This window comes from Triticum urartu, chromosome 2A (assembly GCF_056163025.1).
Source record: "Triticum urartu cultivar PI428250 chromosome 2A, HENAU_Tu73, whole genome shotgun sequence".
NCBI lineage: Eukaryota > Viridiplantae > Streptophyta > Magnoliopsida > Poales > Poaceae > Triticum > Triticum urartu.
This window is the reverse complement of record NC_141874.1, coordinates 124,484,874-124,511,219: the sequence shown is the minus strand read 5'-3', so window position 1 is coordinate 124,511,219 and position 26,346 is coordinate 124,484,874. Positions and strand designations below refer to the sequence as shown.

The 26,346-nt window shown below is 46.9% G+C and overlaps 4 protein-coding genes across 7 annotated transcripts; 3 read left to right on the top strand and 1 right to left on the bottom strand.

Annotated features, from left to right (window-relative positions):
- Positions 1-485: 485 nt before the first annotated feature.
- On the top strand, positions 486-2,891 carry LOC125541240 (cyclin-D2-2). Its single transcript, XM_048704697.2, has 6 exons — positions 486-1,082; positions 1,386-1,472; positions 1,569-1,667; positions 1,756-1,957; positions 2,067-2,191; positions 2,276-2,891. The coding sequence occupies exons 1-6, from the start codon at positions 786-788 to the stop codon at positions 2,501-2,503; spliced, it is 1,038 nt and encodes a 345-aa protein (XP_048560654.1). The 5' UTR covers positions 486-785; the 3' UTR covers positions 2,504-2,891.
- Positions 2,892-3,395: 504 nt separating this feature from the next.
- Positions 3,396-7,632, bottom strand: LOC147984236 (uncharacterized). The gene is made up of 2 exons (XM_087541019.1): positions 6,483-7,632; positions 3,396-3,430 (listed from the first exon to the last, which is right to left on the bottom strand). The coding sequence occupies exons 1-2, from the start codon at positions 7,630-7,632 to the stop codon at positions 3,396-3,398; spliced, it is 1,185 nt and encodes a 394-aa protein (XP_087397145.1).
- Positions 7,633-19,171: 11,539 nt separating this feature from the next.
- Positions 19,172-22,290, top strand: LOC125536238 (uncharacterized). 3 transcript variants are annotated; one of them, XM_048699423.2, is made up of 2 exons: positions 19,172-21,171; positions 21,421-22,290. In XM_048699423.2, the coding sequence occupies exon 1, from the start codon at positions 19,264-19,266 to the stop codon at positions 21,151-21,153; it is 1,890 nt and encodes a 629-aa protein (XP_048555380.2). In that variant the 5' UTR covers positions 19,172-19,263; the 3' UTR covers positions 21,154-21,171; positions 21,421-22,290. The 3 variants fall into 3 exon arrangements, with proteins under 3 accessions (XP_048555380.2, XP_048555378.2, XP_048555379.2); XM_048699421.2 differs by having other exon boundaries at positions 21,416-22,290; XM_048699422.2 differs by having other exon boundaries at positions 19,172-21,181; positions 21,416-22,290.
- Positions 22,291-24,481: 2,191 nt separating this feature from the next.
- LOC125536239 (GEM-like protein 1) lies at positions 24,482-26,078 on the top strand. 2 transcript variants are annotated; one of them, XM_048699424.2, is made up of 5 exons: positions 24,482-24,761; positions 24,886-24,987; positions 25,129-25,403; positions 25,696-25,908; positions 25,948-26,078. In XM_048699424.2, exons 1-4 carry the CDS (start codon positions 24,608-24,610, stop codon positions 25,870-25,872), a joined length of 708 nt encoding a protein of 235 aa, XP_048555381.1. In that variant the 5' UTR covers positions 24,482-24,607; the 3' UTR covers positions 25,873-25,908; positions 25,948-26,078. The 2 variants fall into 2 exon arrangements, with proteins under 2 accessions (XP_048555381.1, XP_087399566.1); XM_087543440.1 differs by having other exon boundaries at positions 24,483-24,761; positions 25,696-26,078.
- The last annotated feature ends 268 nt before the right edge of the window (positions 26,079-26,346 follow it).

The following is a 26,346-nucleotide window of genomic DNA, read 5'->3' as shown; positions in this document are numbered from 1 at the left end:
CGCTAGAGGAGTTCAAATCAGGGGGAAACGACATATAAACATCATCAAGCCCGCCGAAGGAGTTCAAATCATGGGGAAACGGCATATAAATGGCATCAATCTAGTTTCATTGATTCCGCTCCATCCGGCGAGTTGATGGTAAAAGCCGCTTTATCCGCGCGCGCACACACAGATCATTCAGTTTCCTTCATTGTTGTTTCCTTCCGGAGTAGCCATTATTTCGTCCACACGAGTACAAAATCATCGGTGTAACTTCAATTTCTTCTTTGAATCCCACGCAAAAGAAGAAATTATTTCATTCGCACAAATACAACATCAATGATGGACGGTTGTGATGGGATCGCTACCACAAATGGGCGGATGGATGGAGCAAAATGCTCGATGGATGCCCCCAAATCTGCCGCTAAACCTATTGCAAAAATTATTGCCTGATCATTTCCTCCTTAAAACCACAGGCCCTATAAAACTCCCAAAGCCCTCCCCCCTTTCTCTTCCCCAGGAGACCCACCCCTCCCCCCACATCTTGTCTTTCTTTCCCTTTGCCACTTCCCAAGACACACGCCGGTACAGAGGAGAGAGGAGCGGCGCCTTCTCCTCCATTGGCGCATCTTTATCTAGGCCACAGCCCGGGAAAGGAGCAGCAGCCACCATTTTTTAGACCCCAAGAGCAAGGACCGAGCCCTGTGCTAGTACCACCAAACGCTCCCCCCCAAGCGAGAGCGGCGGCGGCGGAGGACGAGTCGAGGAGGAGGCCGGCCGGCCGGCGTTTCCCAGGCGATCTCGAGATGGGCATCCTCTGCTTCGGCGCCTCCTCCACCCTGCTCTGCGGCGAGGACAGCAACAGCGTCCTCGGCCTGGGCGGCTGCGGCGGCGGCGGCGGCGACGGCGAGGTGGCGGGGGCGGGCCGCGGCCTGGGCTTCCTGGACGTCGGCGCCGTCTTCCCGGTCGACAGCGACGAGGTCATGCGGGCGCTGGTGGAGAAGGAGGTGGATCATCGGCCCAAGGGCGGCTACGTGGAGCGGCTGGGGCACGGCGGATTCGAGTCCTCCTGGAGGAAGGACGCCATGGATTGGATTTGCAAGGTACGGTGAGAAACAAAAAGGAAAATCTCTGGGATTTACTGCTCCTCGCAATCAGTTTCCTTTTCCGTGATGGATTAATTGGTTCTAGGTAGGTTGTTGCATGCCTGCACTGTGCGTTTGACTCTCGTGTAAATCCAGTCTTGGCCGTGCGTCCTTGCATCTTGTGGGCTTCCATGCCAATTCGATCGCCATCACCAGATAGCAATGAGCCAGCTGCTTCCCCCTTTCCTCGATCCGGACAAGCTTGTTTTAAGTGGAACCTGTCCATTGCTCATCCTGTGTCTTCTCTCGTGTGTGCTGCAGGTCCATTCCCACTACAATTTTGGACCACTGACCCTTTGCCTCTCGGTGAACTACATGGATAGGTTCCTCTCCTCCTTTGATCTCCCAGTAAGAATCTCAACTTCTGCATTGCTAACAGCTGTGCAAGCTGATCTGTTGCTGATGATTGCGTTTCTTGTTCTTGTTTGTTTGTTGATGCTGTAGCATGACAAGTCCTGGATGCAACAGTTAATGTCAGTTGCTTGCCTGTCTCTTGCTGTCAAGATGGAGGAGACCGTGGCCCCTCTTCCCGTGGACCTTCAGGTGAAGGAGAAGTTACAACATTGTAAAATCGATAATCGTTCGATGATCCCTCGATAAATTTTGCTAAAATGGGATGAATGTACGACAGGTTTGCGATGAGTACTATGCCTTTGAACCAAGGAACATCAAGAGGATGGAGCTCATTGTGATGGAGACCCTGAAATGGAGGATGCACTCTGTGACCCCATTCTCTTTCCTGTGCTACTTCTTGGACAAGTTCAATGAAGGGAAGCCACCCAGTTACATGCTGGTCTCACGGTGTGCCGAGCTCATAGTCGCCACTGTGAAAGGTTCGGCCATGGTGCTCGATGAGTTAACCAAAAGTTTTACCTACATTGCCAATGGCAATATCTGGTGATGATTTACTAACTAGAGCATTCCTGTGATGTGCATTTACAGACTATAGATTCTTATCATTCAGACCTTCTGAGATCGCTGCCGCAGTGGTTCTATGGGCGCTCGCTGAGAATCAGGTCATCGGCTTCAGCAGTGCCCTTGCAGCATCTGAAATCCCTGTAAATAAGGTGATTATCTTCTCAAGTTATGGAACACGCAAGCCGATGCACCATTGCAATTGCACTGTTTCTGAAATGTGATCACATCTACAGGAGATGATTGCGGGATGCTATGCGCTGTTGGTGAAGAAGAGAGGGAACTTCAGCGCGAGCCTTTCAGCGCCGCTGAGCCCGATCGGGGTGCTGGATGTGCCATGCTTCAGCTTCAGGAATGATGACACAACACCAGGGTCATCACCCTCGAACAACAACAGTAACAGCAACGATCAGGCCTCCACTCCAGCTTCCAAGAGGAGAAGGCTAAGCGCATCGCCGATCTGATGCGCGTACATATATAGCTTGGTGCTGCTCTCGGCTTGTTCATTGAGTCATCGTCGATCTTTCTTACCCCGAAAGCCCATCCATCGATCATCATGGAAACGAAGTTGTGGTGCAACAGTAATTATCGAGCATTGTGACGGTTAGAGGAATGCGGGCAGCAACAATAAGCTTCTTGAACTCTGAAAGAAGAGAGGAGGGTGTGTGCTGATGGGAGGGGGGGAGTCAATTTTCCTCTTCACAATTTTGTCTCCCCTTCTTCATTTTAGGTATTTATTATTTATTTCCCCCCTTTCCCTTCTCCGAGGGATTTTCGATGACATCTTTGTGGATATGAGAGACTGAAGATATGAGAAAATCAACAAAAATGGATTTTCGTTTTGTTTCTTTATTCGTTCGCCATATGAAAAAAGCCTGTTGTTGGTGTGAGGAAATATGTTCTTGTTTCAAGTTTTTTTTCCCTGCATTGCATTCCAGTGCTCAAAAGGGCAGTGCTGCTGCTGATTCATCAATGCATTCCTCTTACTGGGGTTACAGCTTGTCCGTGTGGCTATTGTTAGGAATATGCAACTTGTATTTCCATGAGGCCATAGGCCGATATATATATACATGTACAGGTGTGGAACATATGCAGGAAACCCCTCATACAACGAGATAAATACAAAGGGGTACATGACTTATATTATAACTCTAACACCCCCCCCTCAAACTCATGGTGGATGAACAACACTGAGTTTGGAGAGATAAAAGCCATGTTGTGCTCTAGTCTGAGCCTTTGTCAGGAAATCCGCCAACTGTAACTCGGAAGGCACATACTGAAGAGCAATAACCTGATCCTGCACAGCAGCGCGCACATAGAAAGCATCAACACCAATATGCTTGGTGAGCTCATGCTTCACAGGATCGCGTGCAATGCTGATAGCACCTGTACTGTCAGATAGAAGCAGAGTCGGTGTAGTGACAGAAACACCAAAATCCTGAAGTAACCACCGTAACCAAGTCACCTCTGCCGTCAAAAGAGCCATTGCTCGCAACTCAGCCTCGGCACTCGAACGGGAAACTGCAAGTTGTTTCTTCGTCTTCCAGGCAATAAGAGAACCACCAAGAAAAACACAGTAAGCAGAAAGTGAACGGCGATCGGAAGGATCACTAGCCCACGTAGCATCCGAATAGGCCTGGAGCTGTAAAGAACTGGAGCGAGGAAAGAATAGACGGTGAGAGATCGTGCCTCGAAGATATCGAAGAACACGAAGGAGATGACTATAGTGAACCGAGGTGGGGGCAGAGACAAACTGACTCAGAATATGAACCGGATAAGAGATGTCCGGACGAGTGACAGCTAGATAGACAAGACTGCCAACAAGATGACGATAACGCGTCGGATCAGGAAGAGGATCACCATCAGTAGCACGGAGGTGAACATTGAGCTCCATAGGAGTCTCAACAACGCGCTCGTCAGTAAGAGCAGCACGAGCAAGAAGATCCTGGATATACTTTTCCTGGGATATAAAAAAGCCATCAGAGGTAGAAGAGACTTCAATCCCAAGAAAGTAGCGAAGAGGTCCAAGATCAGACATAAGAAACTGCTCACTAAGACGGGCCTTTACAAAGGCAATATACTCGGGGTCATCCCCCGTGATGATCATGTCATCAACATAAAGAAGAAGAAGAGTCCGACCACGAGGAGAAAGGTGAATAAACAATGCGGGATCATGAGCACTTGCTAAAAAACCAGCAGCAGTGATCACAGAGGCAAAGCGCTCAAACCAGGCGCGGGGGGCTTGCTTAAGGCCATAGAGAGAGCGACGAAGACGACATACCATGCCATCAGGAACAGAATACCCAGGTGGTGGCTGCATGTACACCTCCTCACGCAGCTCACCATTAAAAAAGGCATTCTTAACATCAAGCTGAGATATAGACCAGTGGCGTGCAGAGGCAACGGCAAGAAGGGTACGAACAGTGGTCATATGAGCCACAGAAGCAAAAGTCTCATCATAATCACGACCATGCTCCTGCTGAAAACCACGAGCCACAAGACGAGCTTTGTGACGCTCAAGAGAACCATCAGAGCGAGTCTTAACCTTGTAGACCCACTTACAAGTGATCGGGCGGACTTCGGGAGGAAGAGAAACAAGATCCCAAGTACCAGTACGTTCAAGAGCAGCAATCTCCTCTGCCATCGCAAACTGCCATTCAGGATGAACAACAGCCTGGCGGTAAGAAGTCGGCTCAAGAACAGCAGCACCAGCGGTGGGAAATCCAAAGCGATCAACAGGCGGACGAGGACGAGAACGCAAGCCATAAGTAGGCTGAGAGGAAGATGACAACCCATCCACAGAGGCATCAACTGGTCGTGGACGACGAGTGTAATGCTGAGGAAGAGATGGAATAATAGAAGGAGGAATCGGCAAGGTAGAATCAGGGGGTGACGACGATGAAGTCACCGGAGATGAAGGTGTAGAATCCGGTGACAAACTGGGAGAGGAAGTCACTGGAGATGAAGGTGGAGAATCCGGCGACATGCTAGGCGAGGAGACCGGGGAGGATGGTGGCTGCAAGTCAACAAGATGTGGAGAAGGAGAGGAAGTGGAACGGAGAGGTACAGTGTCGGCGGGGGTGATAGGTGAGTCAGGAAAAGTGAGGAAAGAGATATCCTGCACTGAAAAAGTCGAGGAAGATGGGCGTGGGTAGAAGGGACGAGACTCTTCAAAAGTCACATCTCGAGAGATACGCATCCGACGACCAATAGGATCCCAACAACGATAGCCCTTATGCTCATCACTGTAGCCTAAGAAAACACACTCAACAGACTGAGCGGTCAGTTTGGTGCGTTCGCGAGGGGCAAGAAGAACATAGCAAACACAACCAAACAAGCGAAGCATCGAATAATCGGGAGAACGATCAAAAAGTCGCTCGAAAGGAACACCACCCTGTAGAACAGTGGAAGGCTGTAGATTGATAAGATAGGTGGATGTGGAGACGGCCTCAGCCCAAAAATGAGGCGGGAGAGAGGCAGCAATCATCAATGCACAAGCCGTCTCAAGAAGATGTCGATGCTTTCGCTCAGCCACACCATTCTGAGCATGAGCACCAGGACAAGAGAATTGAGAGAGAGTCCCGTGCTCAACAAGAACACCACGCAACATCTTAGAGATATACTCGCCAGCGGAGTCAGCACGAAAAACATGAATGGGTGAAGAGAACTGAGTATGAACCATGGCAGCAAAACGCTTATAAATAGACAACACCTCAGAACGAGAAGTCATGAAATAAAGCCATGTGTAACGAGAGAAATCATCTATGAAAATAATATAGTATTTATGACCACCTTTCGAAGCGAAAGGGGCCGGACCCCATACATCAGAATGGACTAAATCGAAAGGACGCTTAGACACTGACTCACTATGTGAATATGGTAACTGAATCTGCTTGCCAAGACGACAACCCTGACACTCTAAAGAGACATCTCCTGAGACAGACCCCAGAAGGCCTCGACGAACTAAAGAAGACAACCGAGAACCACACAGATGACCAAGTCGATGATGCCACTGCTGGAAGGAACCAGTGACGGAGGCAACAGAAGCGGAAGAACTGGCGATGGTGGTGGCAGCAGAAGGAACATGAAGCCAGTCCAACTCCCAAAGACCCTGAGAATCACGGTGGCGAGGGCCAGCCCCAACCAGAGTGTGCGTGTGACGGTCCTGGACAGAACAAGAGTCAACGTCGAGGATGACGCGACAACCAGAATCCGTAAGTTGACCAGCAGAAAACAAATTCATGGTAAGTCGAGGAACATGAGCAACATCAGGAACAGAATAAGAAGGAGTAGTAAGATTGCCTCTACTAGCAACAGAAAGTGGAGTACCATCAACAGTGAAGACATGAATAGGAGAATCCAGTGATCGAAGAGAGGACAAAGTGGAGGAATGAGAAGACATATGAAAAGAAGCTCCATAGTCCAGAACCCATGGGGATGTACCTGACTGTGTAGAGGGTGATTGCTCAGTGCAGGAAGCATCAGTCACAGAACCGGCAGTACCCGTCGAGGAAGAACCTGAAGCCGCGAGCAGACGCTTAAGTCTCAGAATATCCTGCTCAGTCAAAGCAATGGCTGAAGCTGTCGAGGTAGACGACGAAGTCCCTGAAGATGATGATCGAGCCTTGCGCAGGTGTTTCTTCTTTGTGTAGCACTGAGACTCAAGATGACCATCATTGTTGCAATAGGCGCAGTGTGGACGGGGGCGACCTGAGCCTCCAGAAGGAGTGGGCAAGAGCGGCGGAGCACTAGAGCGAGAAGTGGTCGATGGAGCACGAGTAGCAAGCACAGAGGGAACCTCCAGCAAACCAGCACCACGTAAGCGAGTCTCCTCTGCACGAATCTCAGAAAGCGCCTCCATGAGAGAAATACGGCCACGAGCAAACAACTGAGCACGCCGGGGCTCAAACTCCTTACGGAGCCGAGACAAGAACTCATAGACGCGATGAAACTCCAAATTGGCCTGGACAGCCTGGCAACAGGGGCAGGTACGACACCCAGCACTACGGAGAGAATCAAGCTGACGCCAGATAGCAGAACTCTGTGCATAGAAGTCATCAACAGTAGAGTCACCCTGCTGAAGAGCATGCTCCTGACGGATCACAGAGAGGTATAGGGCATCACCAAAGGGCTGATAGCGCTCACGAAGACGGGTCCACATCTCAAAGACAGTAGAAAGACCCAGAAATTCAGAAGCAAACTGAGGCAGAATACTAGCAGTGAGAACAGCTGCAGCACGAGCATCATCATCAAGCCACTGGGTGTAAGCAGACAGAGCACCATGATACAACTGAAGAGCCTCCTCATAAGCCAAAACCCTCTCATCATAAGCACGATCAGCAGCCTCATCAGCAACCTTAGCCGCATCCTTGGCGGCCTGATTAGCATCCGTAGGAAGAACCGATGGAGTTGGCGGAGTAGGGGCCACCGGAGGAACTGGACGTGGCGGACAGCAGACCTCGCCAGAAAGAACACCCCAAAGACGAATGCCACGCATGTGAATGCGCATGAAGCCAGTGAACTCGGTGTAGTTAGTACCATCAAAGATCACCGGACAGCGAGGGACAGCAACAAAACCCGATGCAGCAGACATTTTTTTTAGATCCGATGAAAACAACCAGATCAGGATCAGGCGCTGGCTATGGAGCAGCTTTCGAGTGGGAGAGCAGCGCTGCTGGGAGATCGAGGCCGGCGGATCAGGCGCTGGCTATGGAGCAGCTTCGAGTGGGAGAGAGAGGCGGGCGGGGGCGAGCGAGGCGAGGCCACCAGCGACCTGAGCGGGCCGGCGCCGGATCGGGCGTCCGCTGGAGAGGACGCGAGCGACGGGCGTCCGCGGGAGAGGGAGCGCTGGGAGATCGAGGCCGGCCCGTCGATCGGGACCTGGCTACAGGATCTTGGCAGCTGGCTCGGTCACGAGCGGAACCAGTTGGCTGGAAGCGACGGGCGTCCGTGGGAGATCGATGGAGTCCGATCGGGAGAGGAGGGAGATCGCCCCCTGCGGCCGGCTGCTTCGATCTGGCTAGGCACTCTGCTTCGATCGAGAGCGGCAGCAAAGAGCTGGAGAGGAGGGATCGATCTGGAGAGGAGGGATCGAACGCACGAGTTGCAGCGTGCGAAAAAATTAACCTAGCTCTAATACCATGTTAGGAATATGCAACTTGTATTCCCATGAAGCCATAGGCCGATATATATATACATGTACAGGTGTGGAACATATGCAGGAAACCCCTCATACAACGAGATAAATACAAAGGGATACATGACTTATATTATAACTCTAACAGCTATTCCTTCCATGCCACATATTTGTATGAGGAGCACCAATCATAGGTACAAATCCTGGTATGGCTTCCCACATATAAAACAAATCAGTATTTTTTTTGTGAGATGGAGGAGAGAGCAGGGGACAAACAGATGGGGTCCCCAAACTGCACTCCCCATTTTTTCCATTAGTGGTATGGTAAATATGTTAATCAAGTGTGGTTTAGCTCATAAACTAATGGTGGAACCATGCCATTTCCATGGCCCTGTCTGTGTTTTGTTTTCTTGGTGGAGTTGTTTATCCCCTTTTCTCCAATCAAACAGTGCAAACAGATTGCAAGATTCAAGCATACCTACCTCATGGGGCTATGAGATCTGAACATTTTCCTCTTCAGGAGCACCTTGGAGCCTCACAAAAAGCTATTTAAATATAGAACAGGTAGGGTTCATGTGCTCTTCTTAACCAGCATGGCTCATGGCAGTGCCAAAGTGATTATTCTTTCTTCTGGAACTCATCACCACATTATCTTTTAACATCAGGATTTGTGGGCGATAATCTCACTTTCACTAATCATTTTTTTTCTTTGAATGAAAGTGGTGGTCTGGCAGGGCATGATTGATTGAATGAGTGTTCAATAAATTCACCTAAAAGAGCCGGTAAAAAGCCTGCGATGAAAACTTATTGGGTCAAGGAGTCGAGGCTGCAGCCATGCCAGTTGCCAACTGCTGCTTTTTACAGGCAAAGCAAAGGGTGGGGGTGGCCCTCGCATCATGCCTGGTAGGGTCTCTGCACTGTGGGTCCATGTAAACATTTGACAGAACCTACCCCAACTGAGCAAACAGAATTGAATTTTATGAACCAGAGCAAGAACCTTCAATTTTGCCACAGTACCTAAAACCTTTTTGTGTTTTGTCTAGCGAGTATTTCAGGTAGAGAGAGAATTACGAGATCCTCTGTGGAATTTAATTAACACGTCAAATTTTTACCCGCAAAAAAAAAAACACGTCAAATTTCAGGTCAATTTGCTCAGACATGGAACTACATTTTGGTTGATTTGCAGGCTAGATCAGGAGAGGTTATTAGCATTAAAATTGGCAATCTACGAAGAATCTCAGATTCTCACTACGTACGTATAACGGATAGGAGAAAGACACAGCTCACGTGCAGAGAGACGTGGCGAGTAGTGGTAATTGTTTCTTAAATAATGCAGTGGAAATGTCAAAGTTGAGAAAAGGGCAACAAAAATATAAACTAATATACCTCGCCAATCTACACACATAGGCAGGTTAAGGGCCTGTTTGGTTCCAAATAAGTCGCCAACTTATAAGGTCCTGTTTGGTTCATAAGTTCTAGGACTTTTTTTTAGTCCCAACTTATAAGTCCTAAGTCTCTAAAAAGTCCGTACATGTTTGGTTCTTGGGACTTATAAGTCTCTATAAGACTATATTACAACTATAAGTCCCTATAAGTCTCTCCTTGAGAGTCTTATTTCATAAGTCTCAAATACCCACTTTAAGTCCCTTTTGTTTGGTTTAGATGAGACTTATAGGGACTTATTTAAGTCCCTAGACCAATAAGTCCCTGGAAACAAACACCCTCTAAATTGAAAAGTGAAAAAAAAACTTATTTTGCCAAATAGACCCAACTTATAAGCCACCTCAACTTATAAGTCATAAGTTGCTCCATCCCAACTTAAAACTTATAAGTCACCCTCTTTTACGTGGGTCCCATTGTCTTTACATAAAAAAACAAGATGAGAAGATGTGATTATGTGACTTATAAGTCAGGTGACAACCAAACAGGCGTGACTTAAAAGTCATTGGTTTTAAGTCACCTGACTTATAAGTCGGGTGACTTATTGGAACCAAATAGGCCCTAATTATTTTTTAACACGTTATAGACACAGACGCTCATACATACTCATATACACTCACCTCTGTGAACACATACACGCACATCTATAAGCACCTCCGAAAGACTAAGACGACACATTATTTCAAGATTAACGAAGTCACCACAGACACCTTCGTAGTCAACGGAACGTTTCCTCCCTCTAAACGCACATCGTCGAAAGGATTGAAATAAATCCAAAAGCAAATCCAGTAAACTTGAACCCTGATAGGCAGTGATACCACTGTCCTCGTAACCATTCAAGCACATATTAATTACATAGTTTTCTAACCAAGCACATATTAATACACATCATCGTAAGATTGACGAAGTCGCCACAGATACCTTTGTAGTCAAGGGGAACGTCTCCTCCCACTCAACGCACATCATTGGAAGGACTAAAATAAATCCAGAAGCGCATCTAATGTTAAGTCTAGGATTTAAACCCTGATGACATGGGATTCTACTGTCCTTGTAACCATCCAAACACATGTTAATTACTTATGTTTCTAACCAAGTTACAGTCACTTGCATGGACTTCATGCATAATGTACTCTCCCTACTAACACTGTATCTTCACATCAAAATATGGTGTGACTTCGTGCGAGGTGAAAAGGGTTAATTAGAGCCATCGGATTCCAAGAAAATCCGTCGGAATTGTCTTGGGCGGTATATGTCCACATGCTCACACCAGCACACATGATCAAAAGAGATGGCCGTTCTGTACGTTTTGTCCCGGCGTAATCTTCTTCGCACATTATCCTATCATGTGACTGATCGGGATCCCTGCGTCCGCCAGAAATGATATGCGTAAAAAATTGCCAATCGAAGTTTTTGCTGTCTGACAGCAGAACAAGAACATCACAGTTACTGTCCTGCAGACCCGTAACCCATTTATTAGCGTCCGCTAATTAACGATCGATCGATGTGACACACACGATCAGCACATTATAATTTTAAAAGTAATTTTTGTTGCAAGGCGGCAGTTGGCTTGGACCGATTTGAAAGTGGATGGAACATCGAGAGTGACGCGTATATGGTTTGTTGAGATCTGGCGCCAAATTAGTCGCCCAGCTGCTGCTGCAGCTATAGTGTTTTAACGTGCGCGTTTGATTAATCCGTTGTAGTGCCATTGGATTCTCATCTTTCTCTCCATTGATCTAAAATAACAGGAGGAAAGAAAATCCATTTTGGTCGCCCCTAGGATCCTCTCGATCGATCACCATCGAGCAATGGATTATGGATGGATACAAGATAGGGAAAAGAACAAGGAGGAGGAGGAGGAGGAGGCCGGGGTACGACATGCGTCGATCGATCGATCTCTCCCTTCTTTGACAATTCCGTAGCGCACGGGTGCTAGTAATTCCAAATCCAGATTGCCGCCGTGTGTATCTTTTTCCTGTTTGAGGTTCAGATTCACCAAGTTCAGTTTTACATGCATGCATGGTACAGTAGTAGTAGTAGATATATGTGCATGTTACCCTAAAAAAGAAGATATATATGCATGTCCTCCACTCCACTCCACTCCACCATGCTGCTTCCAAGGAGGACGTACAATAGAAATCGAGCGTGCGTGCGTGCACGGTGCACCCTTTGCGTGCGTTCGCCGTGGCATGCACCGTCCGTGGTGGCGCGCGGCAACGGGCAGAAATCATGTTTGGGCGCGCGCGCAGACGAAGGAAATGCATGGGCTGCGCGCGGCGGTGGCCGGCTGGCGCGAGGTGGAGGACAGATCGATGGATCGGAGGAGGCCGGGGCGGCCGCGCACGGGCGGACAGGCAGGCGCGCGCCTTGTCGTTTGCCACGGCGTTCCATGGATGGATGGGCCGAGGCCGGTCGACCGACGAGCAAAGACGCCGTCTGTCTGGCTCCACCGCCTTGGACGCACCCGTCTGGCTCCGCGCGTAGCGTATATCGTTGGCTTGCAGTCAGTCAGCGACAGGGACGTGTCTAGGCCGGACGCAACGCACGGGCGAGCGCGTCCAAGCGCCAAAAGCTGTCTATCACGCCACCACCGAGCTACCAGTACGCATGATTCCATCGCTTCCGTTCCTAATGCCTCCGTCAGAGGACAACGCCGCTTCGTCGATCAATCCTCCTTGCAACCGACAAAGGCAGCCGTTCTGATTATCAGCTGATCCGGTCCTCAGTCCGAGAGAGATACTCGCGATGAGCGATGAACTACTATAATAAACTAAACTAAACCGAACCCGTGGCAGGACAGGCAATAAGACAGACATATGTTGCTTTGTACTCCAAGTGCCGCAGTAGTGGTTCTAATCTTATTACGCTTGAATCACAGAGGCGAGATATTAAACTCCTTGTCAATCTTTCTCCACTATTCATTTTCAGAGACAGTGCTGAGAGTGGATCCAAAGGGGAGGCGGGCGAGGACTGTGGCAGTGACGGGTAGTTTTCCGTGCCACCTTTCCCCGTTGGCCCTGCCGCCTGCCTTGCCTGCTGCCCTCCTGTTCTGAACTTGTGATGACGCCGCAACAGAGGGGCGGCAGCTAGCGTAGCATAGCCATAGCACAGCGCAGCTGTAGCAGCCGCAGCAGCACTGTGCCTGTGCGCGCGCGACAAGGGAAGAGGACACGCATATCGTGGAACGACTGATCGTGGATGCGTGTGAGATCCACGTCCACGCAAGGAGAGGTGTTGGCCGGGTTTATTACTCGTGATGCGGTGGTTGACGCAGCAACAACCCACCGTGCCGGGGCGCTTGGGCCACGTTGCTGCCCCGGCTGGTCTCAGTTCAGTTCATCAGGGTGAAGGAGAAAATGAGATGGAGCCGGCCGATGGGCGCACGCATGTAATGTAGGCTCGTGAGGAGCTTGTAATGCGACGCAACAACCCAGCACAGCCTAGCCATAGCGTAACGTGAGGGCCTGCTTCTGCTTGCTTGGGCTACCAGCAAAGAGCTGGACGCTGCCTGGGAGGACGCGGCCCTTTGCTGCGGGTTCGGGGGGCCAGGCAGGCGGATTCATTGCTCGTGACTCGTGATGAGGTCCATGCAGGTCGAGCTCGCTGCTAGTAGCTGTTGTAGATCGGTCGGTTTGTTTCCCCTGCACTGCAGCGTCGGACTCTGATTTGAGGGGTCGCCATGCCATGTGCCCGCTTTGTTGTTGTTGTGAGACGTCGAGATCGAGTCTCGGCGCGTGAGGAGTTATGGCTCGTGAGGATCCTAATATGGTGCAGCTACCAAACGTACTCCTACACCTACTAGCCGGTTGACACTTTGACCGAGCGAGCGAGCACCGCAGCTTGGTGCCCGGTGCTGGGGCCATGCAATGCAATGCAGATAGGAATGGAGTAGATCATTTGCTGGGCGGGCTCGATCGACATTCATTTGCACTTGTTCGCTGAGCGCCGGCGTGGGCAGACCAAGAGAAGACTAGATAGACTTCATGCATCTCTGCACGGCTCTGACAGAGCACGCAGAACGGGTTGGATTGCGGCTAACTTGTTGTTTTTCCCGTTGCGACATAAATATACACAGTGTGTATAGCAAAGAGTAACCAGCTGCCCGAGCTGTGTGTGTGATTAGCTGCTGTCGATCTCTGGTAGTACGTACGCAGCGCTGGGCTGGGCTGCTGCAGGCAGGCAGACAGACAGGGATCACCACCACCGATCAGATTCAGATATACTCCTAATACATGATCCAGACAGACAGAAATCCAGAACAGCCATGCATGCATGCATGCATGTAATGTACGCCTAACTATAGCTAGCTACAAGCCCGTGACGAGAATAACGCGACGCAGCTGCCTGCGCCCATGGATGGATCCAGTCCGTTGGACGGGCTCGGCTTCCTTCCGCATTCATTCATGCTAGGGTACATACTCCATGCACACGCACATGCTCGCCCGACCGTACGCCCGTCGAATCATTAAACCCCCTGCTTGCCATGAGATGAGTTCGATGGATCGGTCGATCGACGCACACGACCGCACCATTTTCTTATTTGAATTTCAAGTTCCGACATAGACGTTGTGGCGCTTTTAATTTGCTTACGAGGGCACACGCGGAGCACGCACGTCGTGGACGGAGCGCATCGGGTGCTCGTGACGGGCGTAATGCGGCGCAGCGACCCGGCCGGCCGGTGAGGGGGGGCGGGCGAACGTCGAGCTGGCTAGATTTTGAGGGGCCCGGGTCCGCGCGGGTGTGGGCCTGTGGGGGCCGTGTTGTATGTACTATACCGCGGCCTGGGGTGGTGCTGGGTGGGGGGTGGGGCAACAGGAGCACGCTGACCTAGTGACCTGCGCGACTGTGCCGGCCCGGGTGCAGTGACATGGCCTGGTCCCGCTGGAGGCAGAGTAAAACGCCTTGGGAGGTTGTGAGCCCACTCCATCTGCTCGTCAGCAGCAGCGGTGCACACACACATCTCAAAAAAAAAAAGCAGCAGCGGTGGAGCCTTGGTGGAGCCAGGATGACTGACTTAAAAAAAGTACATAAATGATTTTCTTTTTGGAAATATCTTGTGCGCATTTTTTTTTCATTTCATAAAAACGCAAGTACGCAACTCTCTTGAAGTGGAACAACACCCTGATTTCACTTTTTTTTGTAATGCTAAGGCAGTCAAAAGCAGCCCAAAATGCGTCGGACGAGATGAACTTCAGCGAAATCTTGTGCTTCTTTGCATGCCAAAGCCTCCAACATCATTGGGTCTGAAATGTAGTGGAACTTCACAGTCGATGACCCGATATAAATGGCTTGTTCGCCGTGGCATATGACACCCACGGCATCATCTCCACCTTTTTGCAAATATTGCACCGCCAACATTCAACTTTGAGTATCATAGACGAGGTGCCGTCCGGCCTTGTTGATGATGGATAGCTACCCTAGTCCCTCTCCTTTGGACTTTCACTATCACACAATGAATGGTTATGAGGAAACCGATTTATAAAAAGATGTGTGGAGAGTGAAGAGTGGAAGTCGCCCTTATGTATCGCCTTCATTTCATGATATCTGGCGCATGGTTGAGGGAGCTCACCTCTAGCCGTTCTTGTATAGGCCAGCCCGCTGCAATGCTAGTTTTCTCCCTGTGATTATCACTCAAGTGGAGCTAGCTTGCAGTTTTTTTTCCTTTTAATTTTCTCTTTTCTAACACTAATTAACATTCCAACAGATTTACTTAACTTATTTTTTTCAAAATGACCATCACGCATTAAAAAAATATCTGCAAAACTTAAATTTTGTTAATGGCATTTTAGAAATTTCACGAGATCAAAAATATGATCATGACATCTAAAAAATTTCATGAAATTTCTAAAATCAACCATCCTATTTTACAAAAATAATCATCAAATATGTTCAAATTTAGAAAAATATACACATTTTTTAAAAGATGTTCATGGTAGGCAAGAAAAATTTCACTCACTAAAATTAAAAGGTTGACATTTTAAGTGAATTTCAAAACTAAAGAGGAGAAGGAAAATGAAAAAAAGAATAGAAAATAAAAATAAAAAATATATAGGAAATACAGGAAAAACCAAATGAAACCTTCCAAAAATCGAGAGCTGCTCTGTATCACTCGAAATGGGCCTGCCCATCGAGCGAGTTCATGTCTTCTTTTATCATTTCATTTCTTATCAGTCAGTTTAAAAACCACTGTGACTACAAAAGAGCTGTGAATTGCAAAAAAAATCATACGTATTTAACAAAAAAATTAATTCAGAACATTTTACTTTTTTAGAAATTCTTCGTCGATTTGAAAAAATATGATTTTTTTTATTTTTATGAATTAAAAATGCTAGTGGATTCAAAGAATGTTTGGGGATGTGATATGTTTTTCATGACTTCTAATATTTCACAGATTCAAATATTGTTCGTGGATTTGGAAAATTGTTTATGAATAAAAATTTCTTACAATTTCTTTTGGAGAATTAAAAAAATATTCGTGACTCCAGAGACCATTCCTGGATCTGAAAAATTGTTCTTAAAAAATGTTTGTGGATTTCAAAACATGTTCATGAATTCAAATAAAGTTGACGAATTCATAGAAAGTATAGGAATTTGAAAAATGTTTGTCAATCCAAAAACAATTTTTAGATTTGATAAAAATGTTCATGAACAAGTTTTAAAAATAATAAAAATTATTAAATTTTGTGATCATGTTTTTTCAAACTGGGAAACAAGTTTGGAATTCTGAACACTCTTTGGAAACAAGAGTATTTTTTGAGAAATGTGTGAAATTTTCAAAGCCCCCTTTTTTAAACAAACCATTTACTAAAGTTCAAACAAAATTTGAAATTTATGAAATTTTTTCAAAAAACACATGGACATATTTTTGAAAAACCAGAACTTTTTTAAAAAAGGAACAATTTTTAAAGTTTTTTCAAATTATGATTTTAAAATATGAAAAAAATAAAAAATAAGGAAAAATAGAAAGAAACCTAAATAACAAGGAAACAAAAAACAGATTTTGGTTCCTGAAACCGGTCGTCGATCTGCTCGCTTCGCTTGTTCTTTTATGGGCCGATCCATCTTCTTAACGTAATGTGGGCGATGGGAGCCCGAATGATTGGTATGAGTGATCCATAACATTCATGCCAAACAATGTGTGAAAGGTTCCCAAAACCAATCCTCCCCACCCGACATAGAAGTTTCCCAAAACCATGGTTGGGCCGCCCCGCCCAATGAGCGATGTGGGCAAGCATTCCATTGATCTGGCAATAGGCGATATATTTCTCTCGGGCACAATTGAAATACTAGAAGAAAAATAAACCGGGAAGGGACTACATGCATTTGAACTTCAATGATTTTTTCAAAAGAAGTAACATTGCTGAGTCTGAAATGCAGTGAAACTTGATGGTCGTTGATCCCCTATAAATGGCATGTTCGTCATGGCATATGACACCCATGTCATCATCTCCACCTTTTGCAAATACTGCACCGTCAACATTCAACTTTGAGTATCCAACATGAAGTGTCATTTGACCTCGCTAACGAGGAATGGCTACCCTAGTCCCTCTCCTTTGGACTTTCACTGTCACACAATGAATGTTATCTAGAAACCGATTTTATAAAAAAAATGCATAGAGAGTGGAGAGTGGAACTCGCCCTTTTTGTATCGCCTTGATTTTAATGATATCTTTTTTAGACATATATGGCGCATGGTTGAGGGAGCGTCAAGTGCTCGCCTCTCCTTGTGATTATAACTAAGTGCAGTAGCTAGCTTGCAATTTTTTTCCTTTTTAATTTCTCTTTCCTAACACGTTTTGTATTCCAACAAATTTACTTTACTTATTTTTTTTTCAAAAAATATCTGTAGAACTTAAATTTTGTTAATGGCATCATAAAAAATTCACGTGATAAAAAAAATGGTCTTGATAGTTAAAAAATGTTCATGAAATTTATAAATATGATCATGTTTACAAAAAAAATCATAAAAAAAGATCTTTATACCATTTAGAAAAATGTTCATGAACACAAATTTTTAAAAGATGTTCATGGCTGGGAAGAAAAAGTTCATACACTAAAATTAAGATGTTTTGACATTTTTGTGAATTTGAAAACTAAAAATGAGAAGGCCAATTAAAGATAAATAGAAAATAACAAACTATGTAAAAAACACAGTAAAAACCAAGTTTGAAAAAATGTTTGAGACTCCAAAGATCGTTCGAGGATTTGAAAATTTGTTCATAAAAAATGTTCATGAATTCAAATAATGTTGACGAATTAAGAGAACGTTCAGGAATTTGAAAAATGTTTGTGGATCCAATAAAGATTTGTAGATTTGATAAAAATGTTCAAGAATAATTTATTTAAAATAATAACAGTTTCTTATTTTGATGACCAATTCTTTGAAATTGGGAAATTCATAACACTGTTTGGAAAACCCGAACATTTTTAGATAAATGTAAACAATTTTGAAATCCTGGACTGGTTGTTTGAAACAAACCATGTACTAAAGTTCGCACAAATTTTGAAGGCATTGGACATTTTAAAAAAACATGGACATTTTTTTGGAAAACCAGAACATATTTGAAAAGGTAACAATTTATGATATTGCAAACATTTTTCGAAATTATGAATTAGAAAGTCAGAAGAAAAGAAGGAAAAACAGAAAGAAACCCCAAAAACCAGGGAACAAAAAAAACAGTTCAGGTTCCTAAAACCGATCGTGTGCTCGCTTCATTTGATCTCTGATGGGCCGGTCCATCTTCCTAGTGTAGTGTGGGCGATGGGAGCCTGAATGATTGCCATGAGTGACCCTTAGCATTTTGTGAAACAATGCACAAAATGTTCCCCAAACTAGTCCCCACTCGACCTAGAGGTTTGCCAAAACCATTGTTGGGCCGACCCACCCGACGAGCGACATGGGCGAGGGTTCCATTGGTCTCGCAACAGGCGTTATATTTCTCTTGCGCACAATTGAACTGCTGGAAGAAAATAAATTGGCAAGGGATTACATGCATTTGAACTTCAATGAGTTTTTCAGAAGAAATAAAAATTTGAAGCTCAAAGCATAGATTGGTCACTCGGTACCACTCCTTGGTCATGGACTGCTGAGCCTAGCTCAAATGGTGAGGTTCTTTGTGATGCAACTAATCCACTAAAGAATTCAAGTCTTATAGTTAACACTAGTGCTCATATTTTTCTAGATTTATTCCAGTTTTTTCGTTGATGTTTGTGCAGTGGGGGGAGACGTTCTCATCGGCTACAAAGACGTCTGTGGTGACTTCGACAATTTTAGATGATGCACTGGTTCTGTCTCTTGAACGTGCTCATAGAGATAGGGTGTGCGTGCTTGTGCACATGAAATTTTTAAGTGTATGTGCGTATATACGAGCGTTTCAGTTTGTACGGTGTAAAAAGACCCAAAGAAGCACCCGCAAAAAAAACCAAAGAAGAGTACGACTTGAATAGGCCCAGCATGCTCCACGCCCCGGAAGGCCATCTTCACGCAAGGCCGCTAGCCCACCATTGTCAACCGAGGCCGAGCCAACTGCCAACATACGGCCATGGCCCTCCCGACAAACATGTCACAGGTCACAAGTCACAACCCACGCGCGCAACCAGCTCTTTTGCCGACCCGCGCCGCCGCCGCCGCCGCGCCAACAGTCCGCCATGACGAGGAAGCACGCGGGCACCGGCGTCCTCCGCGCCCTCGTCGCCGTCGCGGCCTCCGTCGCGTCCGCCTCGTCCCGGACGCCCCCGAGGCGCGCCGCGCCCTACCTCGCCGTCCTCCTCCGCCGGGGCCGCGCCGAGGCCGCGGCGCGCCTTAACCGCCACCTCCGCCTGCTGCCTCTCCCGGAGTCCCCCGCCCTCCTCTCGGCGCTCCCCTCCGTCCGCGACGCCGTCTCCTACAACACCGTCCTCGCCGCGCTCTGCCGCCAGGGCTGCCTCGACGCCGCGCTCTTCCTCCTCCGCGTCATGTCGCACGAGCCCCGCCTCGCCTGCCGCCCCAACGCCATCTCCTACACCACCCTCATGCGCGCGCTCTGCGCCGACCGTCGCGCGGGCCAGGCCGTCGGGCTGCTTCGGTCCATGCAGGACTGCGGTGTCCGCCCCGACGTGGTCACCTACGGCACGCTCATCCGTGGGCTGTGCGACGCCGCGGACGTTGACAAGGCCGTGGAGCTGCTGAATGAGATGTGCGAGAGTGGTATCGAGCCCAACGTGGTTGTGTACAGTTCTTTACTCCATGGGTACTGCAAGACCGGGAGGTGGGAAAGCGTAGGCAAGGTGTTCGAAGAAATGTCTGACAAGGGTATTGAGCCCGATGTTGTGATGTACACTAGTTTGATCGATAGCCTGTGTAGACACGGGAAGGTAACAAAGGCAGCGCGGGTGATGGAAATGATGGCGGAGCGGGGGTTGGAGCCAAACGTGGTGACCTACAATGTGCTGATCAATTCCATGTGCAAGGAAGGGTCTGTGAGGGAGGCGCTCGATTTGCGGATGAATATGCTGGAGAAGGGCGTGCAACCAGATGTTGTGACATATAACACACTCATCACAGGGCTATCTAGTGTGCTTGAGATGGATGAGGCGATGGCGTTGCTAGAGGAGATGATGCAAGGTGAAACTAAAGTTAGGCCTGACTTGATGACATTCAACTCGGTTATACATGGACTTTGTAAGATTGGTTGGATGCGGCAAGCGTTTGAGGTCCGTGCCATGATGGCTGAGAATGGATGCAGGTGTAACTTGGTGACATTTAACCTGCTAATTGGTGGACTCCTTAGAGTCCACAAGGTAAAGAAGGCCATGAAGCTGAAGGATGAGATGGCTAGTTCTGGACTGCAGCCTGATTCGTTCACCTATAGCATATTGATAAATGGCTTCTGTAAAATGCGGCAAGTTGAACGTGCGGAAAGCCTCTTGTCTGAAATGAGACGTCAAGGGATGGAGCCTGAGCCAGTTCACTATATTCCTTTGCTTAAAGCTATGTGTGATCAAGGCATGATGGGCCAGGCTAGGGATTTGTTCAATGAAATGGATATGAACTGCAAATTAGATGCTGCTGCATATAGCACTATGATCCATGGTGCTTTCAAATCAGGGGAGAAGAAAATTGCAGAAGAGTTTCTTAAAGATATGATTGATGAGGGGCTGATTCCTGATGCTGTGACATATTCTATCCCAATCAACATGTTTGCAAAATCTGGAGACCTGGCAGCGGCGGAGCGGGTGCTTAAACAGATGAAAGCAAGTGGCTTTGTGCCTGACGTTGCTGTATTTGATTCACTGATCCAAGGTTATGGAGCTGAAGGCGACACCGAGAAGGTTCTTGAGTTAACTCGTGAAATGACAGCCAAGGGTGTAGCACTTGATCCTAAAATTATTTCAACTATTGTCACTTCTCTTGGGGCAAGCATTGAAGGGCAAGAGTTATTGCAGAGCTTGCCTGGTTTTGATAAAGAAATATCAAAAGGCGATGCCATTTCGCCCCATGATGTAATGAATATGCTACAAAAACAATGCACCAAACCTGAATCCCCTGCTCCTTGCTGAGCTCTGATCCCAATTCAGGTGCTTGCGTGTATGTTGCCTTCATATTTGAAATCTAATATATGTTCGGTTAGTCTAAATCTGCTAAATGTCTTTGATATTTTCGTCCATTGCTGGAGTATGGGTGTTAGTATATTACTTTCAGCTGGCCGATATCCTAAATTATGAGAAATAACCATATTATAGTCATTGCATGTTATGTACCTATTACCCTCATGATTAATGCAGGATTGCTTAATCTGCTCTTCTCTTCTCAATGTACCAGTGCAGTCTATATCATCCAAGGCAAAGCTGAAAGCAATGACATGTGAGAGTAAACGTACATACTCAAATGATCAAATCTTGCTCACACACACTTATTTGTCAGACTCTTGGTTAAGTGGCATCTTCAAATTTCACGTGGTACGACAATTCAGCATCCTTAAAGAGTTGCGGATATTTTGACATGTAGTGGTATGTATCTTCAGATAAACTAAACAGTTGGAGTGTTGACATCAAAGATGGGATGTTCATAAATCCAGCAAGGAGAAATGCCATCTTCACTAGGTTTTAAGATGAGCATGTCCACGACAAAGATGGTTTATAAGGGGCTAACCGCCAAAGCTTGTAGGGGCTTTTCACAGGTTCCAAAACCCGCTGAGGTAGCCTGAACCAAACAACACAGCTGCTCCATTTACCAGGTTTGGTATGGGTTTCAAACCAAACCTGTCGGGCTGTCTATACTGATACACTACCAGGGTGGTATGGTTGCGGCGCACCAGACACTTTGAGCCTGAGTTGCGTGGTGGAGTTGTCGATGGCAGTATGGCACCATCTCTCATCAAAGCCCAAAACCTGCTGCTGTGTTTCCTTGACATGCCACTACCTCCGAGCAAGAGTTTTTCTACCAGCGATGACGAACGGATCAAGAACCATTCCTGCAATCCTGCTTACATGCCAGTCGCTCTGCAGCCAATGTTCCAAAGGTCTTATCCTTGCTGGCAGAGTTAGAGGTGGCCGGTGGGCATCTGTATTGCCAAGGCCTAGTATGGTAATGCTAGTCTCTTTTAGTTCTCCTTCTCTTTGACGAACCAATTTTGTTGTATTTTCATGTACTATATGTGTAGCTTCCTGTCCGGATAAAAAATTGTGATCTAACCTTGTTCCCACTGTCAATTTCTTTTATTGTAATATATTGTTACACTGCAGTACTATTCTTTTGGTTCACATTTTTGTTAAGAAGATAAATGTTCAAAATTTATTTTTTTAGATTACACACATTCAAAATTACTAGCTATGTAGATTGCCTCCTCATTAGTCATTAATATGCCAGAGCTGGATGCAACAAACTCTTAGCTTAAAGTTGTTATTAATACTTTAATACTAGTGTTGCTGAAACAGCCGCAGTGACAGGACGTACTATGTGTAAACTCAGGCTTTGGCAGTTTGGAGAAGACATTGCTTTGGTTACCTATCAAGGCTTGAATATGCGTTTGGTCACCGATCAGCTCGAATACCATGTCTTGTTTATGGACAGAGTTTTGCTCTGTTCTTAGAAAAACTACAAAGGATTAATCCATTTAATTTCTGCGGCCAATTTTCAAGTGTGTTCTTTGTCCTGTTAGGGTTGTAGTGGGAAAGTGAGAGCATCATCTGTTATGTGCTTCCCAAAGTTGCGCTTGTGTTAGTCGGACAGTTCTTTTGGTGGTAGGTTTATACATTTGAGACAAAAGTCTGCTAGTGCGATGCCATACGCTCCGTTATTTCAGGAACATCTTGTTTAAATACTGACTTTGAAGCTTATCGTTTCCCTGAGTAAAATTCTTTGCGCGTCGTCAGAAATTGATTGGATCATTGTGCTCCTTATTTGGTAATTGTATCGAGGGGCGATGATTTCCTCCCTATGCTGGCTTTGGTCTAATGATCTTTGGTACCTTTCAAACATGTAATTACAGCTTTGTGCTGTTTCCCTTGTTTACCTCGTTTTTCTTTCATTTGATCTTTGTGTCTGTCGAATTGCTGTTACTCTCTGTGTCTGTTGGTCTTGAAAAGGAGGCTCATCAGTAGTCAGATAATTCGATCATACAACTAACCTTTGCATTAACTAGTATTTTCCTGGCCGGTGGGCATCTTTATGGCCAAGGCCTAGTATGGGTAATGCTCATCGCTTTTTAGTCCCACTTCTCTTTGATCAACTGATTTGGTGTATTCTCATGTATATTTTGCAGTACTATTCGTATGGTTCACATTTTCTGTTAAGAAGATAACATCTCCAGAATTACTCGCTATGTAGATTACCTCCTCATTAGTCATTATTAACAATAAGTTTGGAGAAGACAGTGCGTTTGGTTACCTATCAGGCTTGAATATTCGTTTCGTAAACGATCAGCTTGAATATCATGCCTTGTTTACTGCCAGAGTTTTGCTGAGTTAGAATCCATTTAGTTTCTGCTATATATTTTTAGGTGTCTTCTTTGCCCTGTGAGGGCTTGCAGTGGGAAAGTGAGGTCATCATTTGTTATGCTCTTTGCAAGTTCCAGTTATTATGTTAGCCAGGCAGTTCTTTTGGTGGTAGGTTTATACCCCCAAAAAGGTTCAGCTAGTATGATGCCATGCGCTCTGTTATTTCATGAATATCTTGTTTAAATGTTCACCTGTTGGGGCTTATTATCCCCCCCCCCCCCCCCCCCTAATTAAGTTAAAATTATTCGTGTGAATCGTCAGAAATTGTTTGGATCATTGTGCTGCTTGTTTGGTAAAGTAATTGTGTGGAGGGATGATCATTATTTCCTCATGGTACGATCTGTACCTTTGAAGCATTAACTTTCTGCTGATTTCGTTCTACGAAACATTAACTTTCTGCTGATTTCGTTCTACGAAACATTAACTTTCTGCTGGTTTCCTTCCACCTCACGGAAATTGTTTGGATCATTGTGCTGCTTGGTTGGCAATGGTAAGCTAATTTTGTCGAGGGATGATCATTTCCTCCCTGTGGCCGGCCGCGGTACGCCGGCAAAGGCATCGAGCCCAAAACTTGATGTGTGCAGGCTCGCCAAGAAAGAGGGAGAGCCGAAGTTTGGGGCTGACCCCTAAGCCAGCCCCATTACCTTTTTTTTTTGTTTTCTCTAGTGGCGTGTCAGTAGTCAGCTGCATTTCAACTGGCAAAAGACGAGGAAAAACTAGCTGTGTGTGTGTGTGTGCAGGTTGGGGCTGTTTGCCGCGCGCCATCAGCGGACAACGGGCAGTAGTTTGCGGCAGCCGACCGCAACGGCACGACACGGGCGGTTGCGGTCACGCTGTGTCGACGCGGCAAATGGGAGCGCGTCGGTTACTCGTGCCAGTTGGACGCTCGCTCCCACCATTATAGCCTCACGCGCTTGATTGCGTCGCCGTGTCGCCGTCAACTCTGCCGCTGCTCTCCCTCGTTTCTGATCTCCCCCCGTCCCCGCTTCCTCCTCCTCCTCCCTACCGATCGCCCATGGATTCCAAGCCCGAAGCCCCGCCGTCGGAGGGCGCGGCGTACCCGCGCATGTCCCCGGAGGACCTCGCGCCGCCGCCGCCGCCGGTCGTGGCGCCCGCGGGCTCCAACCCCTACGTGCTGTCCTCGCCCTCCTCCGGGCCGCCCGCCAAGAGTCAGTCACCTACCACTACCTATCTCCTCGCCTCCTGCTCTCTGCTGCTCAAGCTCCTGTTCCGAGACTGGATCCGACATGGTTAGTGTTTGCGCTGATGTTTTTGGGGAATTGATTGCTGCAGGCACCAAGGAGAATCTGAGGGAGATGTTCGGCTCGGTGGGGAAGAGGTTCAGCGAGGCCGCGCGCAAGACCGAGGGCATCGCCGGTGATGTCTGGCAGCACTGTGAGTGCCCCGATTCCCCAACACAACATCATATACCGCACAAGATGATGAACCACATCGTCCAACGGATTAGACATCTTTCAGTTCAGTAATTCTCCATACATGCTGACCCATGAACCTGTGTGGTGTGGACTTGTGCAGTGAAAACCGGGCCTAGCATTACGGATGCTGCAATGGGGAGGATCGCTCAGGTATCCAAGGTCATATCGGAAGGAGGGTACGACAAGATATTCCAGCAGACGTTCGAGTGCTTGCCTGATGAGAAGCTCAAGAAGGCGTACGCGTGCTACCTCTCGACCTCTCATGGTCCGATAATGGGCGTCTTGTACGTCTCCACCGCCAAGCTTGCATTCTGTAGCGACAGCCCCGTGGCATATGTCACTGAGGATAATAAGACCGAGTCCGCCATTTACAAGGTATGTACCCGTCGTGATGTGCAGTAGTTCTTATAATTTCTTTAAAAAGTTATTGTATGGTCTAGAAACGAAATTTTTTCATATCTGTACCACTACATACTTATACTTATCCTTGAAGAGAAAGCACAACATTGCATCACAACAGAGCATGTGATCTGCAGTGGTTTGCTATTAAACAAGACACTGAAACATCGCTTATTTTATTGCTCCTCCGGGTCGTGCAAACCGAAAGGAATCATGTTCAATTGTTCATACTGCAGCTGATCATATTCATATTTGCATGTTTTCGCAGATAGTTGTACCTGTACCTCACCTGAGATCAGTCACTCCTACCGCAAGTCAACAGAACCCTGCGGAGAGGTACATCCAGGTCGTTTCTGTCGATAACCATGACTTCTGGTTCATGGGCTTCGTGAACTATGACAGCGCTGTGAAGTGTCTCCAGGATGCTGCTCGTGGTGGCGCCTAGACATCACTTCCCCGTCGCATGCATCCCTTGTGATGGCCCATGTTGATGTCTATAGACCATTCTTGTGTATTTTGGTTCAAATTTCTGGCTTAAATAAGCAGTGCGTTCATGTATCAGTATTCAGTAGTCTGGATACTTTTCTGGCCCAAGTGTGTTGTAAATATCCGAGGAATCGTAAGCTTTGCTTGTGTTGTTTGCTGCCCTCATTCTTGCACTGCAAATTATGTGTATTCTGAGCCAAAGATGCTCCTGCCAGTGCCTTGATAACTTGAGGTTAGTGCATGCTTCAACACACTATCGATATATGTCTATGCTGAATGCGGCATGCTTCAACACACTCCGAGTGATTTTGAGTTTAAAATCTACCGAGAAAAATCCCAGAGCGAAAGAAATAGATAGTGATTTAGCATCACTCGAATCTAAGTCCAGTACGCTCCGCATATTACTCTTGAGAGCTGCGAACTCTCTAGAAGG